Source organism: Leucopleurus acutus, assembly GCF_964270905.1.
Source record: "Leucopleurus acutus genome assembly, chromosome: 19".
Classification (NCBI taxonomy): Eukaryota; Metazoa; Chordata; class Mammalia; order Artiodactyla; family Delphinidae; genus Leucopleurus; species Leucopleurus acutus.
This window is the reverse complement of record NC_139161.1, coordinates 49,713,489-49,734,444: the sequence shown is the minus strand read 5'-3', so window position 1 is coordinate 49,734,444 and position 20,956 is coordinate 49,713,489. Positions and strand designations below refer to the sequence as shown.

Below are 20,956 nucleotides of genomic sequence, written 5' to 3'. Positions count from 1 at the left end.
TAGCAGCAGCATCACCTGGGAGTTCCGAAAGCAAATTTCTGGCCCCTACCCCAGACCTACAAAGTCAGAACCTCTGGGAACGGAGCCCAGCAATCTGATTTTAAAAACTCCCAATGCACACCAAAGTTAACCACTCTACCTGCTTGTGAAGAGGCCGAGAGAAAGAGAAGTGGCTGGAGAGCCGAGTGAGATGAAAGGACGACTTTGTGGCTGTGGTTTTTTTTTTTTTTAACATCTTTATTGGGGTATAATTGCTTTACAATGGTGTGTTAGTTTCTACTTTATAACAAAGTGAATCAGTTATACGTATACGTATGTTCCCATATCTCTTCCCTCTTGCGTCTCCCTCCCACCCTCCCTATCCCACCCCTCCAGGCGGTCACAAAGCACCGAGTGTGGCTGTGGTTTTAATGGAGAAAATACTCCAGCTTTTTAAAAAACTTTTTATTGAAATGCAATATACCTCCAGAAAAGTGCACGTGTCACAAATGGACAGCTGGATGCACTTTCACAATCAGGAACCCACGCAACCGACCTCAGATTGATAAACAACATCACCAAGCATCCCAGAAGCCCTCTCTGCCTCCTCCTGATCTGTAATGGCAGGAACTAGGCTCACCTGTTCTTGTACCTTATACAGATGGAAGCAATTAGGATGTGCTCTTTCGTCCCTGGCTTCTTTCAGTCGTCGTGTCTTTGTAAGATCCATCTATATCATTGCATACAATTGTAGACCCCTCATTCTCACCGCTGCAGAGTATTGCACTGTGTAACTACAGTCATGCTATTGATAATGGGTGTGTGAGCTTTCCAATTTGGGGCTGTTCCAGCTAGTGCAGCTATGAACATTCTAGTACATGTCTGTTGGGTACATGCCTAGGAGAGGAATTTCTGGAGACTCGACACTTAAATGTTGTTGAAGGAACCCGCAGAGAAGATGTGAAGCTACAGGAGAGAAGGGGGTCACTGAGTGAGGTCCCTGGGGAAGCAGGAGGTAGGAAGTGGGGGAGAGGTCGGGGCCAGAACCAGAGGCAGGGAATAGGCTTTTCCATTGGAGTGGGGTGGAAGGTGGGTTTGTAGTTGGGGGTGGATATAGAGGGCTTCTGGTGTTGGCTTTGATATGTGAAGTGGGAGGACAGATGGTCCGCTGAGAGCACAGCGGAGGGTTTGGGGTTTGAGGCGCTCATAGCAGAGCGTGGTCAGCAGAGAGATGACTGGAGAACAGATGAGACTGCAGCACTCTTTGGAGTTCTATGATCTTTCCACAGAACTCCTTGAAGTGAAACCCAGAATGAAAGAATATGGAAACACCTGGTTTCCAGGCTGCAGCTCCCCAAGAGCCCTATGGCGCCACCTGCTGGATAAGGGTCGCATGACGTGCCCAGGGAGGTAGGTACCTTCACCACCCAAGTTGCTCCCCGACCCAGACCCCTGGAGTGGCCCCAGGCTGAGCCTTGACCCAAGCCAGAGACCAGAAACCCCCATACCAGAAACTAGTCACATGCTGAGTCCTGATCCAGGCCAATGTACTGCAGTTCTCACTCAAGCTTCCCGTCCCTAGATTAGAGCCTTAACAGGCCCGGGATCCAAAGGTGGCACCCCTAAAAGGAGCGGCCTGCGGGTGCCCTGGGTCTCGGGGGCTGTGGCCCTAGGACTGGGCTTCTCCTTCCCCTGACGGGGTCCCCTGCCACAAGAGCTCCTCGGGCCCCATGCCCTAGTGGGGCAGGGTCACTCACAGCCTCCCTGGCCCCGTGCCCTGCCCACCACCCTTCCCCAAGGGTGCCTCCACCTCCTCCCCACCGGCTCAGGCTCGGGCAGAGCCTCCAAAGACTCAGCCTGGACGGCGGGCAGGCACCATGGGCCATGGAACCCATAGCAGGGCCTGTGCTCTACCAGAAGCTGCTGGTCTGAGGAGGAAGAGGGTGAGATATCAGAGCAGCTCGTTCCACATCCCTCGGGGCCCCAGGACTCCTCTGGGTGAGTCAGGGAGAGGTCTGGGCACCCAGCAACTCAGGACTGAGGCTGGCAAGTGTCTCCCTCTGGAGCCCCTAAGGAGCGCCAGACAACCCCGTGCTTGGCCAGCTCTAGGAAACTTCTGGTTGAGTGGGGGGACCCCCGGCTGCAGCCCCAGGCCTGGCCAATCCAAGGTCTGTGCTTCCGAAGGGACATTTGTATCAAGTCGGCCCTGCCGGCTGCTCTGCCAAAGGCTCCCAGCTCCCACCCGCTGGTGCACGAGGCACCTGCTGGGCAGGGTGGTCCTGGCTACACCTGGCCGGGCCCTGTTCCTCAGGCGTGCCAAGCCCCCTTCAGGCGTCCCTCCAGACCGGCTGGACCCACCCCTCCAACCTCCTCTCCAGAGACTATTTCCCCCAAGCTCTCTTCCATCTCTGTGTCTCCAGACATGCTGTGACTTCTGCCAGGAGGCCCTTTCTCCTTGGCAAACTTATACTCCTCCTTGCAAGCAAGACCAAACCTTTTGGGAATTGTTTGCTGGGTTCTTGGGTGTCTGCCTACCTGGTCCTGGCTCGGGACATCCCTCTCTGCAGGAACAAGGCTGGCAGTCTGCCCGGGGCCTGGGCCCAGCTGGTGGCTGCCCTGCTGCTGGTGGCCATTGGCTTCTCCCTGGCCGTGAGGCAACTCTGCAGAGCTGTGCCTCTCCAGGAACCTTGGGCTCTGGGGCCCCTCCAGCCAGTGGGCGCTCCCACAGGCCTGGCGTGTACCACCGCGGCAGCATCATCAGCCCTACAGGTCAGTGCTAGGAGCAGCTCGGGGGAGGGGAGGGGAGGGCCGGGGTCACGGGGCCCAGTCCCAAGACAGCCCCTTTCTTGCTGCAGCCACGTGCTCCCACCTGGGTCGAGAGCTGTCTGTTGCCGGGGGCAACGTCGTGGATGCTGGACTCGGAGCAGCTCTGTGTCTGGCGGTGGTGCATCCTCATGCCACAGGGCTAGGTCAGTGACCCACGACCCCAACCCTGGGCATGATCAGTAAGTTGGAACTCAGGCAGTCAGTGGCCCCAGGCCTTCAAGGCTGGCTGGTGAGCAGGACGTAGGACTGGGGCAGTAGCCCCAACTCTAGGCTGTGACCCTTGATCCCAGATCAGTATGACCTTGACCCCAGGCCTGGTTATTGATGCCTGTCCCCAGGCCTAGTCAGTAACCACTAACCCCAGGCTAAGTCAGTGACCCTTCACCTGGGACTACTGAGTGCCCCTGACACCAGTCAGTGCCCCGGACCCCTGTGTGACCCCTTTGTCTCCTCCCAGGCACCGTGTTCTGGGACCTCTTCCATAGTAGCTCCTCAGGCAACTCAACCGCCCTGACGTCAGACCCCGGCCCCCGGCCTGGGGCTACCCTCGGCTCTGCCTGCCCTGCATTTGCTACACACAGGCTTTGGCCGCCTGCCCTCGCCACACCTGCTGGTAGGCCCCACCATGCTGGCTCAAGAGGGCTTTCTGGTAGACGCAGCCCAGGGCACAAAGGGCCTCTGTCCCCTACTTTGCCACACTGATGGGACTCCCCTGGGCCCTGGGGCCCGAGCCACCAACCCCAAACTGGCAGCTGTGCTCCACCGGGCTGCACTTGCTCCCACCCCAGACCTCGCCAGGGATGCTCTACTGAGTCTGCGGGCTGGAGGGCCCCTCAGCTAGGCCCATGCCCACCTTGGAGCCAGCACTGCAGCTACCTGTGCCCCAGGGCATCCTGTTCACCACCCCCAGCCCCTCAGCTGGCCTGGAACTACTGGAGGCAGCTCTACAGTCCGGGGGGTGCAGCCCTGCCCAGCACCCCTACAAGCTGCCGTTAGCCCCGGAAGCAGTGTCCTGGCCACCGTGGACAGCAGCGGCTCTGTGCTCCTTACCTCCTCGTTCAACAGTTCCTTCAGCTCTGGACGCCTGTCCCCAAGTGCCGGGGTTCTACTCAGCAAGCTGGTGGCCGAGTCTGCAAACAGTGCCTGGGCCTGTCCCCTCATCCTTCTTGACAGCTCAGATGACACAGGCCGACGTGTTGGGGCTCATGCCTTCAGGGACCCCTGCAGCTGCCAGAGTCATGACTTACTCACTGCTCAGCCACTTGGCTGGGCCCCAAACCCAGGCCCAGCAAGGACCAACAGAGAGCCCCGGAGCTTGTGGCCAAGGGACCCTGCTTCAGGTGTCAGCCCACGCAGAGCATGCCCACGTCTCCAGTGTCCCCAGTGGCTGCTGCTCCTTTCAGGGGTTTTAAGGTGGGGCGGTGCCTGGCAGGGGTGGGTGGGAGTAGGGGGTCTCAAGCCTGGAGGCCAGGGCAGAGCGGGCCCAGCACCAATGGAGTACATGAAGGGTGTGCATCAATCCTGTGCCCACTGCTGGCTTAGGCCCTCAACTTCTGGCCTGATCACTCGCCTGGACTTGAGTTTTTTCAGCTAAGGAACCTGAGGACAATGAGGAAGGAACACCAGGGCCTGGGGACGGCCCTGAGTTCAGATCCAGCTCCGGGAAGGACAGGTGGAAAAAAGCCACGCCCCTCCCTAAGCTCTGGGCCTCCGGGCAGGGCAGGCAGATCCTGGCGCACTGCTGGCATCCCTGTGCTCCCCTTCAGGCCACACTCCACTGATCTCCCTCATCTGGGCTGGAAACAAAATAAAGATCAAGCCTCCTGGACGCCACGTGCCATTCCTACTTCTTGGTTACTTTCACATCAGCCTTCTAGGCACCTGGTGTCTGGGCTTCGCCCATGGACAACACAGGAGACCCCTACCCAGGGACACAGAGCCGGGCTGCTGTCTTTCTGCTCACCTTCTGGGGCACCACATGTACAAGGTAAACCACTTATTCTCACTTTCTGAAACAGCAGAGCAAGGAAGTGGTTGAGAGGATGAGTAGTTGGGTGTCTCGGGCTACAAAAGGGGCTGGAGCTGGGTGTGTGGAATTTCAAGGCCAGCGTTGGCCCTCACCTCCCCGCTTCCCAGAGCGCCAGGGTCTCTGAACGACGATCCTCCAGAGACAGGTTCTCGAGCCAAGCAACAGGCGTGGCCAGTAGCACTCCTCAGCCGCCCTGTAAGAGGTATCTCTCATTTAAAGAACTCAACCCCACCACCTCCCCCTTACTGCTCCCCACAACGAAGAAAATTCTTCCCCCAGCTCAAGTGATACCACAGCCTACCCGCTGATGTTAGCCCCAAACCTAACATCCCTCTCTTTTCCATCACCCACTACCAGCTCTAAATTAGCTGGAATTTTCTCACATTACCTTGGTCCGATCCAACTGGTCTTCCTGCTTCTACTCTGCTCTCCTACAATCCGTCCTCCACACAGCAGGATAATCTATTAGAAGTGTAAGTAAGATCAAGCCTTGTCCCTGCGTAAAACCCTCCAGTGATTCCCCATCACAATCAGAATAAAATTCAAACTCCTGATCTCCCTGAGAACAGAAGAGCCAGGCCGCCCCGCCCCCAGCCACCCACTTCAGTGCGCATGCGCCGCGACCCGACCTGGAAGAGGCAGTCTTCAGAGCCCACGTGTTCGACAAGCATGGCGGAGACGGAGAGTACGGACGTTGCCGAGCCTCCGGCTCCGGGAGAGGCCCCGAAGAGTGGCGCCCGGCCTGCCGACCGTCATGGCCTGCTCAAGCACAGCCGCGAGTTTTTGGATTTCTTCTGGGATATTGCAAAGCCGCAGCAGGAGACGCGGCTTGAGGCCACGGAGAAGCTGCTGGAGTATCTGCGCGCAAGGCCAGAGGTATGGTGGCGGGACCTGGGACGGGGCTGTATAGATCCCGGCAAAGATGTAGCGGCGGGCCCCAGGAGTTGGGCCCGGGGTTATGTGGTCGCGAACGTGGAGGCCCAGGTGAGCGCGCGCCGAGGAAAAGGGATGAGTGGGTGCCGGACGGTTCTTTTCACCGCCCCACCTGGGGATGTGCTTGGTTCCTCAGGGATCATCCGAGCTGAAGTACTCCCTGAAGCGCCTAATCACTGGGCTCGGGGTCGGACGAGAAACAGCCCGGCCTTGCTACAGTCTGGCTCTGGCGCAGGTGAGGTGGTGCTTCCTGGAATGGGTTCAGCCTCTTGCTGATCAAAACGGTGGGGGAGTGAGAAGGGCAGATGTCCCAGCTGTAGGAGAAGTGGTAGCTGAGAAATTGATGGGGTGGCATCCGAGTTGATGGGAGGTGTCTCCACGTGGACGCGGAGAAAACTGCATGAGCACGGCCTGTGTGCAGAGAAGCCCAGGCAGGTGCAGTGGAAGGTTGAGTTTGCTTTGGGGTACATGGGTTGACTCAGCCTCTGAGATACATTTACTGGGGGTAGTAAGCTTTGGGGTGAGTTCTCTTACCTCTGCAGGGTTCGGGGCCCTCTTCTCCCAAGGGGCACTTCAGCTAATTATAGGCTATCTCTAAGGAGTCTGAACAAATGGAAGGGCTGTAGAGACCTGGTCCTTGAGGGTCTGCCTGGGGGGAGCTCAGAGCAGGCTGTGGGGACAGAGTGTTTGGGAATCACAGTCGAGTAATCTAGCGGCCCAAGGAGGTACTTTCTGAACCCCAGCTGGGCATGGGGTAGGGAGGCAAGATTCAGTTCCATTCACAGCTGTGTTCTATCATCAGCACTGCTCAGAGGCGGGTAGGCAGTTTCAGAGGCATCCTTGGGGTGGGAGCGGGGGTCTACGGCCTCTGGGCAGAAGTTGAAGGGAGAAGTGGGAGGAGATGGAGGCCTTTGGTATGTGGTTGGGCCGCTCCCCCAGAACCCCTCCTTTCCTCCTGGCAGCTGTTACAGGCTTTTGAAGACATCCCCTTGTGCAGCATCCTGCAGCAGATACAAGAGAAATATGACCTGCAGAAGGTTAAGAAGGTGAGAGTTAGTGGCCCCGGGGAGGTCAGCGGCCCCAGGCTTGGGGAACACTTGGATCCTTCTCACCAGTGCCTGGAATCCTTTTCTAGGGGATGGTGAGACCTGCTCTCTTTGGAAACCTGTTTGGGGTGCTAGCCCTCTTTCAGTCAGGCAGGCTGGTGAAGGTAAGGGTTTTGCGGGTATGTGGACTGGCTTGGAGTGGTGGGGGGAGAGGGGCATGCCCTGCTCACACCCTCTCTGCCTCTGGGGGTACCAGGACTCGGAGGCGCTGATGCAGTCGGTGAAGCTGCTGCAAGTCCTGGGCCAGCACTACAGCCACTTGCAGGAGCAGCCCCAGAAGGCCCTGGTGGACATCCTCTCGCAGGTACGGGGCCTGGGGTAACGCTGCCTGTTGTAGAGGAAAACAGAGACGACGCGAGTTTACGCGTGGAAACATGGCACTGTCCCGCAGAAATGTGTGTGGTACTTGACGTTTTGTAGTAACTACATTTAAAAAGTGAGAAAGAAATAGGTGTGGTTTACTAGACTAAATAAAACATGTTACTGTGTCTAAAGTATTAATGTGCAGTCAGTACAGAAAAACTGTAGAGGTAGTTTACGTTCTTTTAAGTTTCCAAAATCCAGTGTGTTGAATACTCAGTGTATTTCCATTCAGATTAGTACATCCTAAGTGCGTGGTGTGCGCATGTGGCCAGTGGCAGCCATATTGGATGGTGCCATTTTAGAACAGTGCCTGGCATGTGCCCGGTGGGTTCAACATGTTTGCCATTGATTTGGGCAGAGCTGGCCCCTCAGGGGCCCCCACTGCCCTATGTGGGAAATGGAGGTGGGCTAGTACCTAGACTCCTTTGCTGCTGAGGAAAAGGCAGGGACCGGTACATCCCAGGCCAAGGCTTTCTGCACAGCCGTGAACACAGAGCCAGAAGGACCTTCACGTGGGGCACTTTGTATAAGAAATGGTCTAGCTCTGCAAAACCCAAGAGAGGAATAATTAAAAGGGTGGTCCAGGGCCAATTAGCATCAGTGGGGTGCTTGTTTAAAACCCAGCTTCAGGGACTTGGGAACTTGAGCTTTCTAAGGAACACCCTCTGATGCCTGGCAAGGTGGACTGTGGCTGTCCCTCCTTGGGCTGGCAGGTGGAGCAGGGCCCAAAGGACTCACCCCATGGGGAGAGACAAAGGGTGCTATGAGGGAGGCCCCCATCCCTCAACCCATGTCCCCACGCCAGGTCCCAGAGGCCATGTTGCAGGAGGTCCTGCCAAAAGTCCTCAAGCCCGACTTGAATTCAGTACTTGGTTCCCCTGAGCACCTGGAGCTCTTCCTCTTGGCCCAGCAGAAGGTGCCCAAGAAGCTGGAGAAGCTGATGGGACCGGTCAACCTGTTCTCAGATGAGAGCATCCCCAGGTGTGAGGGAGGCGGGGAGATGGGCTCTCTGGGCCTCTGGGCTGCCTCTCCATCCACGGGTTTGCGCCATGGCCTGGGGTCGGGTGTCCATGTGGCCCCAGGCCCCTGGCCCTGTCTGTTTAGGGAGTGCCCCCTGAGTCTCCTCCACCTTCTTCTGCAGGCTGGTGACTGTGCTGAAGATGGCAGCCACCTCTGTGAAGAAGGAACGCAAGCTGCCTGCCGTGGCTTTGGACCTGCTCCGCCTGGCGCTCCAGGAAGACAGCTTCCCACGGTTCTGGAAGGAAGTTGTGGAACAAGGGCTCCTGAAGAAGCAGTTCTGGCCGGCCAGGTGCGTGAGTGCTTGACCTCTCTCCATCCCTTCTCCCAGGTTTGTTAAGCAGGGATGGGCCAGGGGTCCGAGGGCTCTGACCAGGCTCTGTCCTGCGCCCCCTTAGCTACCTGTGTTTCCGCCTGCTGGGCGCGGCCCTGCCCCTGCTGTCCAAGGAGCAGCTGCAGCTGGTGATGCAGGGGGACCTGATCCGCCATTATGGGGAGCACATGGTCACTGCTAAGGTAGGTGCTGCCCCCTGTGGCCCAGCCCTGCCAGAAAGGGCCAGGCGACTGGGCTGCTTCCTGCCAAGAAGTTGGGGTGGGGGGGCCGCCTCTGGGGTCAGCTGGCTTCCAGAAGAGAGGGTTGCTCTCCTCTCCATGTCAGTGGTCCTGCCTGGGATGGGCAAGCACAGCTGCTGTTGGGAGGGACCTGGGACCTGGGTGTCCCTTCTCTCTGTGTAAAGTGAGCTACCTGAGGGCCGACCCCCCACCCCGCAACCCCTGCCTCTGTATCTATATACCCCTCCCCCTGCCTCTATAGCTGTATACCCCTCCCCCGCCTCTATATACCCCACCAGCAGTCTGTCCAGACCTCCCTCCACCCCCAGCTAGTGCTACAGTGAGAACAGCCATCGTCACCGATGCCGTTTTGAGCAGTCTGTGCACCCCACACTAAGCTAAGTGCGCCACAGGAGAATCAGCTGGTGGTTAAGAGCACGGAATCCCGGACCTGGGTCGGCCAGGCTCCCTCCTGACTCCACCGCAGCTGTGTGGCCTTCCACAGCTTGCTTCCTTTCTCTGTGCCTGCTTCTGCTTGCCCGTGAGATGAGAGGAGCAGGACCCTCCTCGGTCACTGTGAGGATAACCAGGCTAACATTGTCCACAGGCGCTTAAAGCAGTGCCCGGTTCACAGGAAGTGCTGCTGGGTTTGTTAGTAGCTCGTTTCATCTTTACAACCAGCTTTGGAGAGCTGCTGTTCCTCTCTTCTGGGTGAAGGACAGGCTTAGAAAGTACAGAGCAGTGGTTAAGTGCACGGACCGGGGGGCCAGACTGACTGGAGCCGGATCCCAGCTGCACCACGTGGAGCCCCGTGACCCTCAGAAGTTACTTGCAAGCTTCTTTGTGCCTCGTTTTCTTCATCTGCAGAACAGAGGGGCCCAGGGCAAAGGGTTGTTACAAAGGTTAAACTCTGGGGCGCCTGGGCAGCCCAGCTGGTACAAGGGAGGGGCTTCCTGGGCCTCAGTATAGCCTGTTGTGGAAGAAGCTGGGGCGCTGTTGGATCCCTCCTGGCTGGTGACCCCGGTGCTGTGCCCACCTCTCGCAGCTCCCGAGCCAGTTCAAGTTTGCTCCAGAGATGAATGAGTACGTGGGGGCCTTCCTGAAGGGCTGCCAGGACGACCCCGAGCGGCAGCTGGCCCTGGTGGTGGGCTTCACGTCCGTCACCAACCAGGGCCTCCCCGTCGTGCCCACCTTCTGGCGGGTCACGCAGTTCCTGAGCCTCCCCGCCCTCAAGGGCTACGTGGCTTGGCTGCGGGACATGTTTCTCCAGCCCAACCTGGACTCCTTGGTGGACTTCAGCACCAACAACCAGAAGAAAGCCCAGGACGCTTTGTTCCACGGGTGAGTGGGCCTGGTGGGGAGGGGCCTGCTGGCCCCAAAGGCCTAGGACCCTCCCTCGCATGGTACCGTGGTTCCCCAAGCGGGGTAGAGGTGGGGAACATCTAAGCCTTCACTCTTTCTTTGTTATATATGATATATATATATGTTTACTTATTTTTGGCTGTGTTGGGTCTTCGTTGCTGCGCATGGGCTTTCTCTAGCTGTGGTGAGCAGGGGCTACTTTTCGTTGATGTGCGCAGGCTTCTCATTGCGGTGGCTTCTCTTTTTGTGGAGCACGGGCTCTAGGCAAGTGGGCTTCAGTAGTTGTGGCACGCAGGCTCAGTAGTCGTGGCTCGTGGGCTCTAGAGTACAGGCTCAGTAGTTGTGGCGCACGGGCTTGGTTGCTCTGCAGCATGTGGGATCTTCCTGGACCAGGGATCGAACCCGTGTCCCCTGTGTTGGCAGGCGGATTCTTAACCACTGCACTGCTAGGGAAGCCCCTGAGCCTTCGCTGTTAAAGGCCTCGGTTTTCTCATACGTGGCCCCGTGCTGGTGATGAGGGCATTGGGGGATCTTTATTGGTTTTCCTGTCTCCAAGACGGGGCAAGGGGGCACTGTTTTCACCACCTCTAAACGGCTTCCGGGCTTGCCTCCTGCCCACAGGCCTGAGCGAGCCGTGTTCCGGCTACGGAAGTGGCTCATCTTCCGCCTGGTCAGCATCGTGGACAACCTGCACGCGGAGAAGGAGGAGACCCTGATTGAGGAGGTGGCCAGGTATCGTCACGAGATGTGCTTGAACCCCAGCTCCCCACGGGTGCAGTGGCCTCTTGTCTGATCCTGGTTTGGGTCCCCCTGGAGCCAGGAGCCTGGGGGTCAAGTTGTCCCTGCCCCTTAGGCAGGAGGAGATTTAGGGGAACTCCTTGGGGGAACCCTCGGAAGGGGGACCGTAGAGGCTTGGGCTGGCTCCACCCTCCCTAGACGCCTTTGCGCGTCGGCAGTTTTGGGGGGTCCTTGCCTCTGCATCTGCCAGGCGCCCCTCCCACCCTCCCTGCAGCCCCGAGAGAGGCAGAAGCGGTGGTGCCCTGGCCGAGGCCACACAGCCTCACATCTTGGTTGTGAGGGAGGGATGCTGGTCCTCTCCCTAGTCCGGCCTGGGCTCTGTTCTGCTGGGGATCCAGACCTGAGAAATGGCTGTTCTCTCATCGTTGCCACCTGGCACCAGGCCCTCGGTGAGGGCCCAAGGATGGGCTGGTCAGAATGGTGGCACTGACTGAGGGTAACACGGGTTATCCTCCCTCCCTCCCTGCCTCCCCAGGTTTTGTTTTTTCCACTCATTCTTCGAGACAAAGAAGCCCATGTCCCAGATCCCTGAGACCGAGCAGCACTTCTCTCACCCCCTGGACAGCCGGACCCGGGAGGTGGTGGGCAGTGCCTTCTTCAGGTGGGCGCTGGGCAGCCTGGGAGAGGTCTGAGGGTGGGCGAGCGGGCAGGAAGGTGGCCTCGGGGCGCTGCTCCCTCCAGTTTGAAGCTGCGGCCCAGTGAGTCACAGTGTGGGGCTGGGGGGGGGTGGCCTTGTTCACCAGCCCAGCCTGTGACCCTGACCCCGCCCCTACCAGCCTGCTGCAGACTCTGAGCACGCAGTTCCGGCAGGCGCCGGGGCAGACGCAGGACGGGCAGCCCTGGACGTACCACCTGGTGCGGTTCGCAGACCTGCTGTTGAGCCACAGCCGCAACGTGGTTCCCCTGGTGGCCTTCACCACGCAGCAGCGCCAGGCCTGGGACCGGTGAGAGTGCAGTTGCCACAGCATGGGCGGGACACTGGGGTACTGACGCTGGCCACAGTGCCTGAGGGTGTGCCCGTCTCACCCAGGACTCTGAAGACTCTGAAAGAACTGGAGGCCCAGTCCTCAGAGGCCAAGGCCACTGCCTTCCAGCACCTGCTACTCCTGGTGGGCATACACCTCTTCAAGGTATGGCGGCCTGGAAGGGAAGGGGTTACAGACCTGGGGTCCGCGGTGGCCAGGAGAGGCTCTGGAGTGTTGAAGTTGGCAGGTTTCCTAGGCTGACTGCTGCAGGCTGGACTTACAGCCCAAGGACGAAATCACTGCATCCACTTACTGGGCCCCAGCTACATCCTGAGCTTTCCCAGGCAGTGTCCTTTGTTTGTAATCCCCACAGTTTTGAGGCAGCCGCATCTTTTTTTTGACAGGTGGGGTAACAGACTTAGGTAAAGTAACTTACCCCAGGCCATACAGCTGTTGGCTAGGATTCAAACAGGGATCTGACTCCACTATCCCACAGGGCCTCCCAAAACTGCCTTACTGACCAGAGGTGATGGATGTAAAGAAGAGGGGCTCTGGCTCTGGGCATACCAGTCACCGATGGGGGCAGTTCTTCTGTCTGTCAGTGGCCAATTAGAAGCGGGGTCCTGACTTTTCTGTCTGACTCTCGCACTTCAGAACCCATAGTAGTGGGTTGAGGGTAGCGTGTTTCTGTCTGGTGCTCCCCACGTGGGGTTCTGTGCCGTCACTATATTCCTTACGTTGTCACTCATACTCTTTCTCATGACAGGTCCTCTAGAACCAGCTTTGTCTCTTTTTCTATTCTTTCCAGCAAGAAACTTTGACCACGTTTGCAGTTTAGTGCCGGCAGCTCTTTTGAGCCTCGTGGTTTCTTCCCGGCTCTGAGCCCTGGTTTCTCTGAAGGTTTTCCTCTTGCGTTGTGTGGGCTGGCTCTTGTGGGGCTGCTTCAGGTCTTGCGTAGTCTGAGACGGGACTCCCTTCTGGGAGTTTTCGCTTCCAGGTCTTGGGCACTCAGCCCAGCTCGTAGATGAGCTGTGTGGATAACGATCGGTCTCGATGCCCCTTCCAGTGCTTGGCACTGGGCCTCTGAGGGGCCTACCCAGACCCTGGGACCTCCGAGCTTGACTTGGGTAAAAGGTACCCAGCCACAGCCAGGAAGCTGGAGGCAAAGATGGCCAGGGCTTGGGCCCTGTTCTGGCCTTCGCTCCACCACCCCTGCTCCCAACACTGACGCTGCCCTGCTGCATTATGGGGGAAAGTCTGCCTTTTTGGTACCGACAGTCACACAGGTTATTTTCAACTCACCGGTCGGTGGCTGGAGTCTGGGCTTATTCCCCTATCAAGATGGGTTTAAATTTGTTAAGAGCAGTGATTTTCAGGTCTTTCTCTGTAGCAATGTCGAGCCTGGTGTGGGAGGAGAAATCTAGAACTGCAAATCAGGAGGCTGGGACCTGCTGGTGCTCTGTGATCCTGACCAGGCCAGCCTTGTCAGGCTCTCCACTGCTCTGGCAGCGGTGGGCAGGTTGGGCTTCACGGTCTCTGAGGGCGCTCAGACCCCGTGCCTGCGTGTTACGTGTAAAAGGTCATCAGCTCTTGGGCTGCCCCTGGGGTCTGGCTGGGGTCCTCTGCTCTGGGTTGTGAGGGTGACTGGAAAGGGCAGTCTGGAGTCTTCTAGGCCTCAGATGCCAGCTCCTCCCACTTGGCCACCCCCTCTTCTGGCTCAGCAAAGGCTGGGAATGGGGCCTGGCTCCTGATTTCTGTCCTGTCCTGCACAGTCCCCCACAGAGAGCTGTGACCTCCTGGGCGACATCCAGACCTGCATCAAAAAGAGCCTGGGGGAGAAGCCCCGTCGGACCCGTTCCAAGGCCACCAGTGGGTCATCGTCCCGGGGGGGTGGGGGGGCAGGCAATAGGGACCCAGCATGGGGCGCTGGTGCCCTGCCCAGACTCAGCCCTTTCCCTGCTCGCAGACCCGCAGGAGCCGCCGTGGGTGGAGGTGCTGCTGGAGATCCTGCTGGCCCTCTTGGCCCAGCCCAGCCACCTGATGCGCCAGGTGGCCCGAAGTGTGTTCAGCCACATCTGCTCCCACCTGACTCCACGTGCCCTGCAGCTCATCCTGGATGTAAGTTGGGGCCTTTGGGGAAATGGGTCCCGGGATGGGGCTCTCCAAGTGCTGGGCTGCACTAGGGCTGCCTCGTTGCCACCTTGTCCTGACTGTAACCTGCAGGGTGGTCGGGGGCCTCCTTCACAGTCTCCTGCTGTGCACCCTGACCCTGGGTTTGCCAAGAGCTGACGGGGTTTATCAAGGAGGCACTGGAGGGAGTGGCTTTCTCTCCTGGGCTCCATCTTCCTCCCTGAAATGGGGACCTTTGGCCGAGACCGGACGGCCATGGTTAAGGAAGGCAGTTGAGAGGGCCCAGGGGTCTGAGGTGGGTGAAGGGGCCGGGCCAACAGGTGCGTCAGCCATCTGGGAATCCCGGCAGGTGCTAAACCCCGAGGAGAGCCAGAATGAGGACGACAACGTGGTGGTTACAGACGCCTCTGAGCGGCAGTTGCTGGGGGATGCGGAGGTTCGTGCCAGCGAGGGGCGGGGGGGCGGGCGGACACGCGGTGAGTGGTGGAGAGGCATGACGCGCGGCCCATCCACAGGACGAGAGCTCGGACGACGGCGAGGACAAGGGCAATGAAGACTCGGAGAGCGACGAGGAGGAGAGCAATGACGAGGAGAGTGACGAGGAGGAGCGGGACGGGGACGTGGACCAGGGCTTCCGGGAGCAGCTGCGGGCGGTGCTGCAGGCAGGGAAGGCGCTGGTGAGCAGGAGCCGGGCTGGGGGCCCTGCGTCCGTGTGCGTCTCCTGCACGAGGCCGGGCCGCTCACGGGGCATCTGTTCCTCAGGGCGGAGCTGACGGCGAGGACGACGACGAGCTGGGGGATGAGGCCATGATGGCCCTGGACAAGAACTTGGCCAGCCTCTTTGCCGAGCAGAAGCTGCGCATCCAGGCCCGGAGGGACGAGAAGAACAAGCTACAGAAGGAGAAGGCACTCCGGCGGGGCTTCCAGATCAGGGTGAGCCCGCGAGGTGGCCCACCCCCACCCTCACCCTCACCCTCACCCTCACCCTCACCCTCACCCTCACCCTCCGTCCAGCCTCCCTCTGCTCCCGTCCCCACACCTGGCTGAGCCCACCCTTCCCGGCTACAGGTCCTGGACCTGATCGAGGTGCTGGTGACCAAGCAGCCCGAGAACCCCCTGGTCCTGGAGGTGCTCGAGCCGCTGCTGCACGTCATCCGGCGCAGCATGCGCACCAGCAGCACGAAGCAGGAGCAGGACCTGCTGCACAAGACGGCCCGCATCTTCATGTGAGCGCGGGCGGGCCCCGGGAGCCGGGCCTCTGGGGTTCCCTGGGTAGGAGCGGGGAGCGCCGGGGGCCCGCATCATTCGGGAAGTCCCACTCAGCTCTGCCCCACCCGTGTGTTCTGCAGCCCTTAGCACGGGCCCCCAGTCCCATCCCTGCCCTCGGGGTCACTGAGGCTGGGAAACACGACAGGGCGTCCAGCGGCGACATTCTGGGCCTGTGGCAGGGGCTGGATGGGAGACGGTAGGGGCACCTAACTCAGGCTTGAGGTGCCAGGGAAGGCCACCTGGGGAGAAGTTTAGGCAGTGCAGGGAGCTCCTCAGGCCCAGAGGCCATAGGCGGGGCAGAAAGGCGTGTCCACACGTGTCACACGGAGGCGAGAGGCCTCGTGGCCCTCGCAGTACTGGGAGCCTTGGAGGCATTTGCAGCCAGGAGGCGGGCGAGTGGGTGGTGCTAGAGCAGGGAGCCCAGCAAGAGAGTCGGCGCAGCGCGGCAGGTAGAGCCCTCCCTGTCTTCTAGGGAGCAGAGGAGGTGGTGGAGACAGAGAGAGGCCTAAGGACTTGAGGTGCCGAGTGCGTAGCACAGAGCAGGTGGGGCGGGGCAGTGGACAGCGCAGCCCCCGCTCACGCCCCCTGCAGGCTCAGGTCCCACGTTCTCATCTAGTTCTCCCTCCCACTCTGCCCAGGCCCGAAGGGTACTGAGCGCGCAGGCCCTGGTTTGTGTCTTACAAAGAGCCTGGAAGCCACCATCCCCCGGGGGGCGGGTGTAGATGGGGCTGTGGCCAGGTCAGGGTGTTGGCCCATGGTGGAGCCTCACCCAGGGAGCTGGTTTCCCTCCGGCTTCTCCTCACCCAGGGAGCTGGTTTCCCTCCGGCTTCTCCTCACCCAGGGAGCTGGTTTCCCTCCGGCTTCTGCTCAGAGTCCATCTGCATGTGGTCCCGGGCCTGCCCCTGCATCCTTGGTCAGACCCCTTTCTCCAGGTGTTTGTTTCCTGCCTGTGAAATGGGACCCGGCGTCCCTACCCTGGGGCTTGGCCCTGCCGTGGGGCGGGGTGGGGGGTAACATCGTGACCACCCCCACCCCGCTCTCCCCCGCCAGGCACCACCTGTGCCGCTCCCGGCATTACTGCCGCAACGTGGGCGACCGCGTGGAGACTCTGTACGCCCAGCTGGAGCGGCTGGTGCAGCAGGCCGGTCGCCAGGCTGACTCCTCCGTCTGCCTCTACTACTTCAACGCCTCCCTCTACCTGCTCCGGGTCCTAAAGGGCAACACTGTGGGCAAGTCCACCTGCAAGGCCCAGAAGAAGGAGAAAGCCGCCACTGACGCCGGCACCCAGCCCCAGGGCCCAGAGGTGAGCAGGCGCTGGCCCGGGAAGGCTCAGCCTGGAAAGTGCAAGCCGGTGGGAGCCAGTCCCAGGAGGCGGCGGGACCATCTGCCTATTTCACAGATGGGAAGTTGAGGCTGTGCCTTCCCCGGGACCCAGCTTTCAGCCTTCTGAAGGCAGCCCAGGCTCTGCTCCCATGCCAGGGCCCCCTCTCCCTGGCATCACACCAGCTCTCTCATACGGTGCAGGCTGCCAGCTGCTTGGATTTGGGCCTCGTGACCCCGATCTACTCATCGGCACTGAGCTCCTTCCTGACCAAGCGCAGCAGCCCGCTCACAGCTCCCATGTTCCTCAGCCTCTTCTCCCGGCACCCGGTGAGTTGTAGTGCCAGGCCGCCCCCTTGGGCCCCTGCTCGGCCCGGTCCTCACAGCCCATCACTCCCTCCGCAGATGCTCTGTAAGAACCTGCTCCCCATCGTGGTCGAGCACGTGGCAAGCCACACGCGGCCCCGCCATCAGGTAAGGGGCTTCCCAGATCCCAGCTGAGGGCTTGTCTGAATTGCCCGCTCGACTCCTGGCTGGCTGGTTAGCTATTTGTGAGGCCTGGGAATGCTGCCCTGGGCGGGCCAGAGGGTGGGCCCTGCCCCTCCGACCTGGCCAGCCCCGCCCCCACTGTAGGCCCAGAGCAGCTGGGGGTGGGGGGCCCTTCCTGTGTGGCCCGAGCCCACCAGCTCCTCAGAGACCGTGCTCTGACCTGCGCAGAGGAAGCCCTGGGCTGATGGGTGTAGGCCTGGGGGCGGGGGTGGGACGAGGGGGCTGGAGACACAGGAGGAGGACGCACTGAGTGAGTGGAGGGCCAGGAACCCTGTCCAGCTGACTGACAGCCCTGGCTGCCCCCCAGGCCTCGGTTCTCCCACCTGCCTGAGAAGAAGGGGCAGGGGCAGGTGAGGGCCCAGCCCAGAGCTTCTGTGGCGACAGCGCCTCCCGCGTGGCCTATTCTAGTGCCCAGCAGGCTCCTGGAGCTCGTGGGGTCCCCCTGCGGTTCCCTCAGCCCTGGCCCAGCATGCCGAGGCTCCTGGTCACCCCATTCTCCACCCACCCCCCCAGGCCCAGGCCTGCTTGCTGCTCCAGAAGACCCTGCCCACGCGGGAGCTGAGGCTGTGCTTTAAGGACCCCGAGTGGGAGCAGCTGCTGGACCAGATCCTGGCGAAGGTCACCGAGGTAACAGCCACGGGGCTCCACTGGCAGTGGTGCTCTGGGAACCAAGGGGCAAGGGGTGCTGGACCCTGCGCCTGGGGGTGGGTTGGGGGTCCCCCCAAGGAGGCATTTCTCTCCTCGGCGCCCTGATCTCTTCGTGTGGGCAACAGCAAGGCTTTGGGCAGCTCTCTGGAGGGGCTCAGCCTGGCTGCCTTCTCCTTAGACCCTGCGGACGCTGGGTGAGGCCGAGACCAAGTCAGGGCGCCAGAAGGAGCTGTCTTCCTTGGAGCTGCTCAACGTTCTCTTCAGGAACATCCATCACGAGGTGAGCCTGGGCGCGGGAGGGCGGGCACCACGCAGGCAGGGTAGGCAGTCTGAACAGAGGTGAGGGGGCAGGTGGGGAGACAGGTGGGGAAGGTTCTGGACGCTAGGGTCAGGAATCTGGGCTTCGTGTGAGGGGCGAGGGTGCCACAGCCAGTGCCTGGCCAGGGTGGGGTGAGCCGGGGGCTGTCCCTCTGCTCCAGTAAGAAAGCCGAGAAGGGGCTGGGAGGGCTGGCGACCACGGGAGGACGTGGCTGTGAGCGCGGGGCACGGGTTTCTGGGCCTTCGGAGGTGGGCCGGGCGGGTGGCGCGTGAGATGCTCAAGGGGCCGCTGTGGGCAAGGCTCTGGTTCCTCCAGTCTGGCCCAGAGGAAGAGGTTTGGGGGTTCTTAGCGGAGACACTTGATCAAAGCCCAGGTGCGGGATAAGCTTCCAAGAGGGGGCTGCAGGGAGCAGATAGGGCCAGGGCCTTGCAGAGCGGCAAGCGGACCTGAGAAGCCACGCTCAGAGGGGTAGTAAAAAGCCAGGAGCGAGAGGGGTGTTCTGGAAGCCAGTGTATTTGAAAAACAACCCATTCAGTATGTGACGGGGAGGGGGAGATAGGAGGAAAGGCATTGGCAACCCTGAGGTCACTGCATGGGGCACCCCGGAGGTGGGTGGGCCTTATGGGCTGTGGGAAGAGAACAGAACATGGCACCTGGGGCTCTTTTTTCCTTGCAACGCGAGAGAGACTAGGGATGTACAGGCAGGATTGGCTGAGGGTCCAGAAGGGGGGTGGGCTCACAGAGTGGCTCTCACCAGGCGAGGGTGGGAGGACAGGGGCCAGGAGCCAGGGAGAGGCAGGCCATGCCTCATGTCACCACTGCAGCCACAGCCTTCCTGCCCCTCTGCAGAAGCTGACGATGGACCTGACCGCTGTCCTGGGCGTGCTGCAGAGCCAACAGCCGAGGCTGCAGCAGGGGCTACAGCAGGGGGCGCACTCGGCCGGCTCCAGCCGCCTCTATGATCTCTATTGGCAGGCCATGAAGTTCCTCGGAGTCCAGTACGTTCAGGGAGAGGGGGCCCCCACCTTGGGAGGGGCTGGGAAGACCCTCACGTTGCACACGTCCTGGTGTCTGCACCGCAGTGTGGGAGCTTTGGGCAGCTTGGGGACCACCGACGCGGAGGTCAACCCTGCCCTCACCACATACTTCTTTCCTTTGCTCACTTCCTCCCAGGCGTCCCAAGTCAGAGAAGAAGGATGCCAAGGAAGTCCCTAAGGCTACGCCGAGCCCCATTAGCATGAAGCGGAAGAAAAAGGGGTTCTTGCCAGAGACCAAGAAGCGTAAGAAACGCAAGTCCGAGGGCGCCACGCAGGAGGAGGCGGCCAAGCCCGCAGCCGCCGGTGGGGACCAGCCCCCCAGCACTGGCAAGAGGAAGAGGAAGATCAAGCGTAAGGGCCCAGCCCAGTCCCAGGCGCAGGGGCTGCCTGCCTCCAAGAGTCTGACCCCAGAGCCCCCTGCCACGAGCCCCAGCAGCCCCGCCAAGACCCCAAAGCCGCAGAAGAAAAATCGGAAGCTGTCCCAGGTGAGCAGAGCCACCCCCGTGTCTCCTGAGTCCCCCAAGGAGCCTGCTGCCAAAAAGCGTCAGAAGAATCTGCCCCAAAAGGGGGTTTCAGGCAAGTCGCCGCAGTCCGCGCTGCCTCGGAGAAAGGCCAGGTTGTCTTTGGCCAGCAGGAGCCCCAGCCTCCTCCAGAGCGGGGTCAAGAAGAAGGGGCAGCTGAGGAAGGCGAAGAAGCTGTGAGTGTCCCCATCCGCCCTAGAGACTCCTATTTTTTCACCGCGATTTTAACACACAAGCCACTGTCTGAGATTCTGCCTTCCGCGCCGGGGGTGGGAGGTCTGCTGCCAGCCTGCTCGTAGGTCCTGCCCCAGCAGGCGTGGCCTCAGAGACCCCAGCCCTGGGCTAGGCCCTGCCGCTGCTCTCAGGCACACAGCACGCTTGGGACCTTGGCTCCCCCAGCGGTGTGGGCCAGGCCCAGGGCTCTGGTATCTGGCGGGTGGGGTACAAGTGTGACCACGTCTCGTACCCCCCAGGCTGCTTTCCTGCGGGAGCCACTGGGGCGTGACTTAAATATCTTTATTTCTTCATTTACAAGAGGAATATATTTGGCTTCTCTCTTAAGACTCTGAGATTCACAATCAGCAGCTCTAAAAAATAAAGGAGCAGTTTGGCTTCCGGAAGGAAGAGGAAGCAACACTTGGACCTGGTTCTTGTACAACAAGAAAACATTGCTGGGGCCCCAGTTGAGGCCAGGCTGGTCTTTGGGGGAAGCCCACCCCTTGGTTAGCCCCCCCACCAGGGTGCCCCAGAGCTTGGTGGGGAGGGGGGCTACACCACTAACTTCCCCACCATTGAAGCCACGCCAGCCCTTCAACTGTGGGCAGAGAGCACTAAGCTGGCTGGCTCTTAGGGTCTCCTGCTGGCCACACGGGGCCACCGAGACCAGAACCACCTTGATTCCAGCAGAGGTACCGGGAGGGAGTGTGTGACGCAGAGGGGATGTGATGAGCTCCACGGGGGAAGCTGGGGGGCTGGCGCGAGGTTGGCGGCTGCGCCCCAGCGTGTGGCTCTGAGGGCGGGGGTGGGGGGGAGTCTGGAAAGGGCTGCATTTGAAAGCAGCTGCTGTTTGCGTGGAGGTGGCTCAGGGTGTTGGCCTGTCCCGATGTGCCTCCGCTCCCACCAGGCTCGGCCCTGGGCCAGGAAGCTTAGTGGAGGGCTGCTTCCTCTGACGGCCAGAGCTCTGGCTGCTGCCCCACAGATTCTGGGAATTGTCCCCTGGGCGCTGCCCCTGGA

At 60.5% G+C, this 20,956-nt stretch overlaps 2 protein-coding genes across 2 annotated transcripts; both read left to right on the top strand.

Moving 5' to 3' along the window:
* Nucleotides 1-1,863: 1,863 nt before the first annotated feature.
* Nucleotides 1,864-4,217, top strand: GGT6 (gamma-glutamyltransferase 6; the record flags this gene model as incomplete). The annotated part of the gene is given in 10 exon segments (XM_082860585.1): nucleotides 1,864-1,904; nucleotides 1,906-1,977; nucleotides 2,547-2,640; nucleotides 2,646-2,748; nucleotides 2,835-2,948; nucleotides 3,263-3,329; nucleotides 3,331-3,621; nucleotides 3,623-3,756; nucleotides 3,759-3,990; nucleotides 3,992-4,217. Coding segments are annotated over 10 exon segments (1,374 nt in total).
* Nucleotides 4,218-4,939: 722 nt separating this feature from the next.
* Nucleotides 4,940-20,687, top strand: MYBBP1A (MYB binding protein 1a). The gene is made up of 28 exons (XM_082861315.1): nucleotides 4,940-5,036; nucleotides 5,192-5,307; nucleotides 5,404-5,710; nucleotides 5,904-6,002; nucleotides 6,730-6,813; nucleotides 6,903-6,977; nucleotides 7,070-7,177; nucleotides 8,042-8,217; nucleotides 8,378-8,545; nucleotides 8,652-8,769; nucleotides 9,851-10,146; nucleotides 10,789-10,899; nucleotides 11,441-11,566; nucleotides 11,742-11,909; nucleotides 11,996-12,095; nucleotides 13,703-13,799; nucleotides 13,897-14,048; nucleotides 14,410-14,496; nucleotides 14,576-14,737; nucleotides 14,823-14,993; nucleotides 15,129-15,286; nucleotides 16,380-16,632; nucleotides 16,854-16,979; nucleotides 17,055-17,123; nucleotides 17,712-17,825; nucleotides 18,025-18,126; nucleotides 19,015-19,163; nucleotides 19,339-20,687. The coding sequence occupies exons 3-28, from the start codon at nucleotides 5,447-5,449 to the stop codon at nucleotides 19,901-19,903; spliced, it is 4,098 nt and encodes a 1,365-aa protein (XP_082717441.1). The 5' UTR covers nucleotides 4,940-5,036; nucleotides 5,192-5,307; nucleotides 5,404-5,446; the 3' UTR covers nucleotides 19,904-20,687.
* The last annotated feature ends 269 nt before the right edge of the window (nucleotides 20,688-20,956 follow it).

What these genes read in the sequence shown, in the direction of transcription:
- MYBBP1A (XM_082861315.1), top strand. Translation starts at nt 5,447, where the DNA reads ATGCGCCGCGACCCGACCTGGAAGAGGCAGTCTTCAGAGCCCACGTGT. An exon ending in CTGATTGAGGAGGTGGCCAG is followed by an intron (nt 10,900 to 11,440) that starts GTATCGTCACGA and finishes CTGCCTCCCCAG; the next exon opens with GTTTTGTTTTTTCCACTCAT. An exon ending in CCCAGCCCCAGGGCCCAGAG is followed by an intron (nt 16,633 to 16,853) that starts GTGAGCAGGCGC and finishes CATACGGTGCAG; the next exon opens with GCTGCCAGCTGCTTGGATTT.